At 50.8% G+C, this 11714-nt stretch overlaps 1 protein-coding gene across 2 annotated transcripts in view; it reads left to right on the forward strand.

Annotated features, from left to right (window-relative positions):
- MARK4 (microtubule affinity regulating kinase 4) overlaps nt 1-11244 on the forward strand; it is a 30734-nt gene extending 19490 nt beyond the window's left edge. The window contains exons 13-18 of one of the 2 annotated variants that reach the window (XM_069551070.1): nt 2317-2534; nt 4784-4887; nt 7072-7350; nt 7502-7581; nt 8538-8582; nt 9926-11244. In XM_069551070.1, coding sequence (XP_069407171.1) covers nt 2317-2534; nt 4784-4887; nt 7072-7350; nt 7502-7581; nt 8538-8582; nt 9926-9990 — 791 coding nt within the window. In that variant the 3' untranslated portion in view covers nt 9991-11244. The remainder of the gene's footprint in view (nt 1-2316; nt 2535-4783; nt 4888-7071; nt 7351-7501; nt 7582-8537; nt 8583-9925) is intronic. The other variant, XM_069551069.1, reaches the window with a different exon arrangement.
- Nucleotides 11245-11714: the final 470 nt, after the last annotated feature.

Consider the following 11714-nt stretch of genomic DNA (forward strand, 5'->3'; position numbering starts at 1 on the left):
CATCTTATAAAGCTGCAGGGACGTTGCATGGAATGTGGAGGCAGCCAGGCTCAGGAAGGGATTAGAAACTGGAAAAGCAGCCAACCCTAGAACAGACACTCTGTGACTTGCTTCTTCTTTGTTCATCTGGTTCTTCCTTTCTTTTTTTCATATCCTGCCTTACCTTTTCCAGTCTCTTAACTTCTTACAACTCAGTTTTAGGGGCCAGCTCAATAGTAACTGAAATCCCTTTGATCCACTTGATATCAGGGTCCAGTCGGGATTAATCCACTTGACTGGGACACAGGAGGACACATTGTACAAAAATGCTGCTGAAAGCCTGCCCTCTTGCCTCTCTTCCAAACTTACTAGTGGGAAGGGGCTGGGGAGACAGCTGCTTGCATCCTACATTCTTCAACTAACAGATATCTCATTTCCTGCAGGAAATAGACCCACGACCACTGCCACCATAAATGAGACATGGGAACTTGCAAGAGGTCTCTATCTATACCCTCATCTTAATCATCTTTGCTATATTTTTTAACAGCTTTATTGAGAAATAATTCACATACTATGCAGTTCACCAATTTAAAATATACAATTAAGTGGCCTTAGTACGTTCACAGATGTGTGCATCCTTCACCACAGTCCACGTTAGAACATGGTCAGTACCCTGGAAAGAGACTCTACAACCCTTAGCCATCTACTTCGAATCTCCCATCCACCCTAGTGCCCCCCCCCCCGACAACTACTAATCTACTCTCTCTATAGATTTCCCTATTCTGGACCTTTCTTATAATTAGAATCATGCAATCTGTGGCCTTTTGTGACTACCTTCTTTCACTAAGCATGTTTTCAAGATTCATCCATATCATAGCATATATCAATACTCCACTTTTTTATTGCCAAATAATATTCCATCACGTGGATATGCCATATTTTGTGTATGTATCACCAGTGGGGGGTCATTTGGGTTTTCACCTTTGGCTGTTATGAGTAACTCTCTGTGTGGGTCTTTGTTTTCATTTCTCTTGGGTGTGTACCTAAGGGTGGAATCGCTGGGTCATATGGTAACTCTATGTTTAATAGTTAAATAACTGCCAAGGTGATTGCCAACTTTCCGTTATTTTTGCATCCCTACTTCTCCTGGGGGTGAAGTGCCTTACTCTGGGACAGGCACTAGTACGGGAAGAGGGAAGTCTGGGAAGCTTAGTCTTGAGCAGGGAGTATCCTGGATGGTCAAACCATTCCCCTTCCCTGGGTTTCCTTTTCCCCACCTATACAATAGCGAGATTGGCCCAGAAAGGCCCTGAGAAGCTTGTGATTCTAACAACCTATGATTAGGACATGTTAACCTTTAAAAATAACCCCCATGGAGACCCCCTGGGTTCCAGGGTTCACGGGATGAAAGATGGTCGACGGGCGCCCCGGGTGTGTCACTGTAGAGCTTGCTATGGTTCTGGGGCTTTTGAGCATTTAAGGTTTCTGAATTTTAACACTCAGAAGTTCCAAGTCTCTGAAGTTCTAGAACACCCTTAACCCCTGGGTTCTAAAACCATAAATTTTGAAGATGTTCTAAGGGACCAGATTTGTTTTGTTTTTGAAATTGATAGTCACATCCTTCAAAACTCAGTACAGAAAGCGTAGACAGTAAAAACATCTTTGTCCTACACGTTTCTCCCAGCCCCCAGTCCCATTTGGAAACAGCCACTGTTACTGGTTTTATATGAACTCTTTTGGAGAAGTTTTATTCATATATAAATATATAAAGAGACAGACATGAAAAGAAGGAAAAAGATACGAAAATGCATAAAGATGTATAAATACAATATTAATATATTAATATACCATAGTCTCCCTTTTAATAGAAGTGATAGTCTTCAGGCAACATTCATTATAAACAAGTACAGATAAATAGATATAGATAGGTACGTACTCTCTCCTCATTTTTACACCTGGTAGCCCACTGTAGACCTCATACCTAGCCTTGCCCTTTCTACATCACCATCTATCTTGGAGATCTTTCTGTATGGGAACATTTTTTATAGTTGTATAGTATTCCATTGGGTGGCAATATCTTGACTTACTCAGTTATTCCCATATTAAGGGGTGTTGAGGCTGTTCCCAATCTTTTGGCCTGAAAAAAAGAAAAAAGGAGTAGGATTCAGTGAATAACCTGCTCAAGTGTTGTGTCATTTATGTGGAGCCTCTGAGTCCATGAGTATGTGTCACTTAGACATTGTCAGAGTAGCCTGTGCGAGGAATTCTGAGGTTGTCAGGATCACCCAGAGCAGATTTTTGCTTTTTCTGCACAAAACTGTCCCCTCCCTCTACCAGGTGGCCCGTCCCCCACACCCCTGCACCCCAAGCGCAGCCCAACCAGCACGGGGGAGGCGGAGCTGAAGGAGGAGCGCCTGCCAGGCCGGAAGGCGAGCTGCAGTGCTGCGGGCAGCGGGAGCCGAGGGCTGCCCCCCTCCAGCCCCATGGTCAGCAGCGCCCACAACCCCAACAAGGCAGAGATCCCAGAGCGGCGGAAGGACAGCACGAGCACCCCTGTGAGTTGGGGGGTGCTGGGGGGATGGCACCCGGGCTGCCCCTGCCTGTGGCCCAGCCTGTCAGTGACCTGGGTCTCATTTCTCGCGCTCCGTCATTTCCCATCCCTCCTGTTCCGCAGACCACCGCACGGGGCTCTGTTATATCCACTCACTCATTCACTCGACACACACGAGTGCGCTCTCTGCCTGAGCTTGTGATCGATTCTAGTGTGTAAGTTAGGCTTCAAAAAGAAATTCCCTGTGCTTTCAACTTGAAGGATTTAATATGGAGAATTAGCTGTGGTGCTTACACAGTTGTAGGGAGGGCTGGAGGAGCAGGCACCGGACTAGACCTACAAGAAGGACACATCACCACGGCAGAGCTGACCCGCCAAGGGAGCTCCCGCCTTTGAGGCCCCCTCGAGCTCTGCTGAGTTCAAGAACATACAGTCAGGGCTACGGTGCAAGACTCAGGAACGTCATCCTCCACCAGGAGAGCCTCTTGCTGCCCAGAGGTCTGGAGAACCGGCCCTGGTGCCCTGCTGAAGCAGAGACCCGCATCCCAGTCTTGCCTGTGTGAGCAGAAGTCAGAGGGGGCAGGAACGTGGCTGCCACCCCATTTCCACCTTCCAGATCTCCACAAGAGCAGAGGTTTCCAGATCCCATTCATACCCAGAACCTGGGCTGCCGAAGAGCTTCTGGGGAATGTAGCACTTGGCTTACTTGCTTCTGTAGCTCCCTAGAATGCTATAATACAAGCCGAGGGAACCAAAACATCCTCAGGAGACAGGTGGAAGCAAGTTACAGGGAGGTGGTCCGGACGCGGAAGCCGCATAGACCCGCATTTGAATTACACTGATGAGCTGTGTCGCCTCGAGCAGGTGGCTTCCCCTCTCTGAGCTTCACTGTGCCACCCTGTGAAATGAGCTTATCACAGAGCTTGGGTTTTGGGAGGATCTTGTGCCATCCTCACACAGTGCCTGGCTTAGTAAGCACTCAGTGAATGAAAGCTGTTGTTGAAATATATCCACACTTTTAAGACACTAGAAAAGGACAGCAAATTACCCCCTCCCCCAAAAAATGGAAGGAAGGAAATAATAAAGAGAAGAAGTCAATACAGGAGAAAACAGATGCACACGAGAGAGAATCAACACGCCAAAAGCTGATTCTTTGAAAAGATTAATGAAGTCAGTGGACCCCTAGCAAGACTAATTAAGAAAAAAACACACAACATTGTAAATCAACTATACTTCAATTTTTAAAAAGAAGATAGCAAGCACAAATTACCAGTATCGGAAGTGAAAAGGAGACCTTCATTGTGACATAAAAAGAAAGATGGTATTAGGAACTACTTTATGCCAATAAATTTGACAGTTTAGACAAAACAGACAAATGTCTTTTAGAAACACACCAGAACTGACCCGAGAAGAAATAGAAAACCTGAACAGTCTCAACACTTCCCCATAAAGAAAACTCCAGACCCAGATGGCTCTAAACTGGTGGAAGTCTTCCAAACATGAGAGAAGGAATAATACCTATCTTAGGCAGACTTCCAGAGGGAAAAAGGATCACTTCCCAGCACATTTTATGAGGCAACAAAATCCTGATACGCTGTTCCTGTCCTCAGCTCAGTGCAGTGCAGGGTGGAGATGTATGAACAGAGGTGGTCAGTACAAAGCAATGTGGCCAATACAATACAAGGCTGTAGCTGGGAGCACAGAGAAGGTAGCTGACTCAGCCAGGGCCCAGGGTGGGGATATGTTGACCTGACACCTGAGAGATCCCCAGGAGTGAGTCAGAGGGACAGGTAGGAGGAAGCCCCAAGCAGAAGAGACAGCCTGTGCAAAGGCTTTAGGAAGAGAGATGCGACTTCCCTGGCAGTCCAGCAGTCATCACTCCACCTTCCCACGCAGGGGGCCTGGGTTCAGTCCCTTGTCCGGGAACTGAGATGCCACGTGCCTCTCAACGTGGCCTGAATAAGTATGTTTTTAAAAGTTTGACATGGCTGGAGGTGGGCGAGGCTGCCCCCTGGGAACTTTCCGTGACCTTCTCTCCTCCCAGCTCCAAGGCCCCCCATGACTCTCAGCCTGCACTGCTGGCATGACCCACTGACCTTTCATGTCTTTAGCCAAAGTAAACCATCACCTACTCACTTTTGGTTCACACACAGGCCCCTGCCTCATTCCTAATGAGGTAGGCCAGAGAGGGTAAAAGGGATTAAGGAGGGTCCCTTTGCCCCCTCACTCTCCTCCTGGCTTTATCTCCTACAGAACAACCTCCCTCCCAGCATGATGACCCGCAGAAACACCTACGTTTGCACAGAACGCCCGGGGGCTGAGCGCCCGTCCTTGTTGCCAAATGGCAAAGAAAACAGGTATGAAGGGAGGGCAGCAACAGGGAAGGAGAGATGGGGTATAGGTGAGCAGGGCCCCCTGATCTAAGATGTTAGACGTTGTGGGGAGGGATGGTGTGGGGACGGGGAGTCTGCATGTGTGCCGTTCCTTCGGCTGAATCTATCCATGTCCTCCCTGTCCCAGACCCCCCTGAAAAATCCTCCCCCTTAATTAATTAGTCATCAGCACCAGCAAAGCAGTCTGCCCCCCTCTCTGCCCACGAGCCTGGGGAACCTGAGTTCATTTTTTTTGAATGATCCATTTTTAGAGTTGGAGAGAAGCCCTAGAATGTCACAGCTTCAACATCCTCTAGTTGGCGGGATTTCAAACTTGCTTAAGTTGGTTCAGGCTCCTTCAGCTGGCAAGTGAGGGAAACTAGAGCAGGCTGGCCGGAGCATATAAAGGGAATGAATTGGTTCACATCACAGTTCAAGTCCCAGAGTAGGGTGGGCTTCAGGATCATGAGACTCCCACCCATCAGGACTAGAGGGTGTGAGTCCTAGGTGCACTCTGGGAAACACCCAATAAAGGGATGCAGGTGTCACTCTTTGGTGGGGGCAGGGGGAAGTGTTTGGAGGCGGTGATTCAGCTCTGAGTTCCGAATCTCGCCTCTGCACTCCACGAGCAAGATGACCAGTGGCAGGTGTCTGAGCCTCCGTTTCCTCCTGTGTGAGATGGAGCTGATGTCCTCTGCCTCCAGTCCCATTAGAGGGATCTGGTGGAGATAGGTGTGTCCTGTACCTCACACGGGGTCTGAGACACAGTAGGCATTCAATGAGTCATAACTTATTTGGGGGTTATTAAATAAAAATAATAATAGCCAACATTTATCAAGCAGTAGCTGTAGGCCGGGCCTCTGTATGTTAGCTGGTTGAATGCCCCTAACAATTATATGAGATCGATCCTGATGTCTCCATTTTACAGCTGAGGGAATGAGGCACAGACAGGTTAAGTAACTTGTCCAAAGCCACACAGCTGGTAAGTCAAGAAGCAAAGATTCCAGACTGACTCCAGAGTCTGTACTTTTAATCACTATAATATATGGCCTCCAAGTCCTGGCCTAAAGATAGCATAATGTTAGGTTATAGGTTCAGGAGTGAAGAGACCATAAGGCACAGTAGGTGAGGTGGAGGTTTAGTCCTCTGTGATCCAGAAGTAGGAGGCAGGGTCCTCCAAGGATTCAGGACCAATCTTAACATGAGACTGCAGCTCTAGATCTGAGGCCACCGCACCAGTTCCCACGATTTCCCAACCAGCAAAAAGGGTGGAAAGACCGTGGAGTGCAAACTGCTTTTCTGTTCAAAGACAGGACCCAGAAATGGGCCAAAGCACTTCTGCTTACATCCTATTGGCCAGAACATGGTCATATGACCATCCCTAGCTGCAAAGGAAGCTGGGACTTGTAGTCTTTGGCTGGGTGGCCATGTGCAATGTTTATACTCTCAAGGGATTTGGTTACTAAGAGTAAAACGTTGTGTATGGATTCTGGGTGAGAGGTAATGGTATCTGCCAATCAGGGCTCCCTCTTTGAGATCTGGCTGGTCTTGGGGTCCCTAGAAGGATATTAATTGGAGGTCTGGCTTCTGCTGTGAGGACTGAGAGGGTCAGAGGGCCTGAGGAAGGTCCTAGGATAATAGAGCCACCCCTGCCTACACAGAATCTTGAGAATTAGAGAGAGGGTTCCTTCCTCTTTATTTTTACCCGTTGAAAATTTTCATAATGAATGTAAGTTTCCTTGATGTTCACATCTATTCCTCTCCCACGTTTGAATAATGAAAGTTCAGATAGCAAAGTGTTTGCACAATTGATGTGGTTCCTGAGGTTTGGATGGCAGATAGCAGGGGATTCATTTAAAAGTATATCTGAATCTATTCAGTTGCCAAGTTTGGAGAGAGGAGAGTTGGGATAGGGGATGGTTTGGAGGGGACAGAGCTTGAAGAAAGGATGGTTTGAAGGAAGAATGATTTAGGAGGTGAGAAGAGTCTGTCAAATAATGCTAAGGGTGTATTGGGCACAACCCGCACAACTCTGCACAGCAGCCCTGTCTCTGAGTTCTAGCTTGGCAGAGGTTTCTGATCTCAGGACAGACCAGTGAGGAATCAGAGGGACTGAGGACTCTGGTCTGCCTCAAAGCTCCACCCTAACTTGTACCTCTCTGCCCACAGCTCGGGTACCCCACGGGTGCCCCCCGCCTCCCCCTCCAGTCACAGCCTGGCTCCCCCATCAGGGGAGCGGAGCCGCCTGGCACGCGGCTCCACCATCCGCAGCACCTTCCACGGTGGCCAGGTCCGAGACAGGCGGGCAGGGGGCGGGGGAGGTGGGGGCGTGCAGAATGGGCCCCCGGCCTCCCCGACACTGGCCCACGAAGCCACGCCCCTGCCCACTGGGCGGCCCCGCCCCACCACCAACCTCTTCACCAAGCTGACCTCCAAACTGACCCGAAGGTGAGCCCCACGGGACATGGGGGTCAGGGAGAGGGGTGGGGGCTGATGGGACCTAACCTGTCTTCTGCTCTACTCTGCCTCCTGTGCCCCGACATCTCCGTCTCCTCCTCCTCTTGCTCCATCACTCTTCACCTCCCTCCTCACACTACAGGGTTACCCTCGATCCCTCTAAACGGCAGAACTCTAACCGCTGCGTTTCGGGCGCCTCTCTGCCCCAGGGATCCAAAATCAGTAAGTCCCCTCCACCACTGCTCTCACTGGCTCTGCCTTCCTGTCTGCATGTCTGACCCGTGTGCGGGCCTGGCGGGAGGGGGCGCTGTGAGTTGGGAAGGGGGTCTGTATGTGGGCTCTGGTCGTTCATTTACTCAGATAATAAACAATAGTCTGGCCTCTGGAGCCAGACTCAGGGTTCATACCCTGAGCTCTTCTGAGAGACCTTAAGCAAATAACTCAACCTCTCTGGGCCTCACTTTCCTTTTCCCTAAAATGGGGATAGTAATGACAGTGTCTTCCTCAGAGGGTTGTTGTGCAGACTAAGTGAGGTGGTAAATCGACTGAGCTTTGAATGTTGCCCTGGAAAATACTTTATAGATGTTTTCTATCATTTTTATTCTTTGAGTGTCTACTGTGTGCTTTGCACCATCGTGAGCCCAGAGTAAAGTGAACGAGAGGGAGAAAATCCCTGCCCAGAGCATTCTACTAAGGGACCCAGACAGTAAACAATAAATAAAATATATAGACTATCAGGTGTGGCAAGTACTAAGGAGAAAAATAGAGCAGGGAATGGGGTGGGGTGGGGTGGTGGTGGTGGTGATGTGCCTGTCAGGGTATGGGGAAGGAAGGGTACAGTTTAAATGGAGCAGGCCTCGCTAGGGAGGTGTCATTTGAGCACAGGCTGAAGGAGGGGTTTGTGTGTCTGTCTGTCTCCTATATGTAGGCGTGTCTCTACCCACCTCGCCTCTCTTTTGTCTTCCAAATTCTTCAGTATCTTTCCTCCAACCTGCACTAACCATTTCCGAATGGGCTCCCTTTCTGGGTATGGAGAGGGAGATCAAATCCTGACTCCCAGCCCAGCTCCAGCCCTCAGGGTTGAGGCAAGGGCTACCCGCGTCCTGGAGGCAGTGGATTGAGGGAGGGGGGCCCCTTTATGTCCAAATTAGACACTCATCCCCCCACCCTTCCTGTAGGGTCACAGACGAACCTGAGAGAATCGGGGGACCTGAGGTCACAAGGTGAGTGTCTGTTTCTCCGCTTTTGCCTCAGACCCTATTGTGTAAGTGCCTCTCCTTACCACCCCTGCCAGACCCCTGGTCGGGGCTATGACCCCCTCTTCTCTGCCACTTCCTTTTGTGTACCCCCGCATTGATTTCCTCTCACCTCCATCCCTGAGCATCATCCCTTGACCATCTTTAAGTTCAGCCTCTCCCATCTATAACCCAACTCCTCCCTCTGTTGACACCACACCACCTTTCCCCTCTCATCCAGTGAGGCACAATGGTTGCCGACAACCCTGGGCCAGTATAGAAACCTCAGTGGAAATAGGGAGCCTCCCCAGCAGGGCCAACAGTCCCAGGACCTAATCTTATTGGCTGGAGTTGGGTCACATGTCTATCCCTAAACCAGTGCCTGTGACCAGAAGGGTGGAGTACTCTGATTGGTCAGACTTAGTCACATGCTCGTCTTTGAACCAATCAGTGTGGGGAGAGGTGTGGAATGCTCTCTTTGCCTGGAAGTGAGTCACGTGTTCACCCATGGCGCTGAGAGGTGAGTCTGCCCCACCTAAACCAGAAAGACTAGATCTGCAATGCTTTTCAAGAACATTCTCGGTATTTTAGGAGACACATTTCTTTGTTAGGCAGGGCCCTTTCACACGTTGCAGAATGTGTATCATTCTTGAACCATCCCTCCGCCCTGATAAATGCAGGCAGCGCTCCCTTCCCAAGACATTTTGACAATCGAAAAGCCCTCAGAAATTTACTAATATCCGTTGGAAGACAGTACTGCTCCTAGGTGTGAGAAATCCCTAGAGTGAGAATTGGTTCTCCAAGGGAAAATGATTATTACCAGAAAAAGGATATGTTAGGAAACAAACTGAGCTGCTATAGGGAAGAGACCCCAAAATACAGGAATACGTGTCTGTCTCACACAAACCGTGTGTCCAGGCCAGGCTGGCAGGGCCACTCCGTTATGTGAGATCCTTTGGGTACCCAGGGCTCCTACATCCTCACCCCTAGAGCCCTGTCATTTTCACAGACCATGCTAGCTCGTGCTGCAGCCTCGCAGGAGGTGGGGCAGGAGAGTCTAGGGCATACAGTTTCCTTTGAAAGAGGTGATACGGGGTTACACGGTCACTTCCACGCACATCCAGGCATTTGGAGACAAGACCACACCTGGCTGCAGGGGAGGCTGGGAAATACTGTTTCCACGTGGGCAGCTATTTGTACAGCAGAAAGACTGTCCCCTGGAGTAAAAGAGGTTTTGAGAAGATGTCTAGGACAGCCTGTCCCAAAGTGGGAACTGCGGGTTACCTTTCTTTTCTCTCCCATCTCTAACCCGTCATATCTTCCCACCTCAGTTGCCATCTACCTTGGGATCAAACGGAAACCGCCCCCCGGTTGCTCCGATTCCCCTGGAGTGTGAAACTGACCAGCTCACGCCCGCCGGAGGCCCTGATGGCAGCTCTGCGCCAGGCCACCGCGGCCGCCCGCTGCCGCTGCCGCCAGCCACAGCCGTTCCTGCTGGCCTGCCTGCACGGGGGTGCGGGCGGGCCCGAGCCCCTGTCCCACTTCGAAGTGGAGGTCTGCCAGCTGCCCCGGCCGGGCCTGCGGGGAGTTCTCTTCCGCCGCGTGGCGGGCACTGCCCTGGCCTTCCGCACCCTCGTCACCCGCATCTCCAACGACCTCGAGCTCTGAGCCGCCACGGCCCCGAGTCCCCTCCTCTTCCTCGCCCCTTTCACTTCGACAGAGAAAGGGGGTCAAGGAGGGGATTCTACCTTTGTCATCACCTCAGTTTCCCTGAAATGGATTTGGGGGCAGAGGTTGTCCCCTCTGTGTTCTCCGGGGCCCGCTGAGCAGGAGAGAAGAGCGAAGGGGCTTCGCAGGGGGGAGCTGGCACCTTCCTGGAGCCTCCAGCCCACCTGGTCCCCCCTCACCCTGCCACGGGGCACCTGAGGAGACTTTGGGGTCAGGGTGGGGCAGAAAAGGAAACTGAGGAAACTTCCATTCCCCGACAGCTCAAGAATTAGGCCTTGGGCAGGGACAAGAAGAGTTGCTGAGCCTAAAGACTGAAGAATTGAGGGTGTGGGGGGGCCGGGAGTGGGGGTCAGAGAGGCAGATTCCTTCCCCTCCCCCACCCCTCCTGCTCGAATCCCCCCTTCCTGCCCCAGGCTGGCGCGGGGCACTTTGTACAAATCCTTGTAAATACCCCCACACCCTCCCTTCTGCAGAGATCTCTGGAGGAGCTGCCGCTCTCACCTCTGGTTTTTAAGTTATTACACCCCCCCCACTCCTCCTGTCAGTCCCCTCACCTGCAGCCTGATGCCCAATAAACTTAGGAGAGTCCCCCCCTCCCCCATGCTGACCCTGGGGTTTTCCTTCCCTGCCCTCACCTGCAAGTGAGATGAAAAGGAGGTGTGTGACTTTGGGCCAGTGGTTTCTCCTTTCTGAGCCTCTGTTTTCTCATCTGCAGAATGGGAGCAGTGGGGGTGTGGGGTCAAGGGTGATTGTGGAAGAGGGCAGGAAGGGACTGGGCCTCATCCACGAGGCCCCAGTTCCTCTATCGGACCCCTGTTCATCCACTCACATATTCACCCACATGTTATACTGGACTCTAAGCCACTTCTTACTCCAGTAGTACATTTATTCAATAAACAGTCATTGACCGGTGCCTACTCCATCCAGGCCCAGTGGTGGACACGGAGATGCAGGGAGCCCCTGTCTGTGGGGGACATGGGTTCTGACAGACTCTAGAGAAACCATTGCTTTTGGAGGGGGTTGGGCCAGAAGAGAAGGTGAGAGGGTTTGGGGAAAGCACTCCAGAAGAACTGATGCTGGAGTTGGGCTCTAAAGGATGAGTAGGAGTTGACCAGGTTTGGGGCATGCCCTGGGCACAAGCCAGGAAGTGGGAATGCATGGTATAGCTCAGAGAACTGTAGGTAATTTCAGTATGGCTGCTGTGTTGAGGGCTGGGTGGAAAATTAGCAAGAGGAATGCGGTATTAGGACTAATAATCCATATACACTTAAGCAAAAAGGTATTTGCTCATTTCATAGGGAGGGGTGCCTGACTTCAGGTATAGCTGGATTCAGGCCACAGGCTGGCCTGCTTTTTTCAGTGTAGTTTCATCCAATAGGTGCCTGGTGTCAA

Source organism: Ovis canadensis, chromosome 14 (assembly GCF_042477335.2).
Source record: "Ovis canadensis isolate MfBH-ARS-UI-01 breed Bighorn chromosome 14, ARS-UI_OviCan_v2, whole genome shotgun sequence".
NCBI classification, from domain to species: domain Eukaryota; kingdom Metazoa; phylum Chordata; class Mammalia; order Artiodactyla; family Bovidae; genus Ovis; species Ovis canadensis.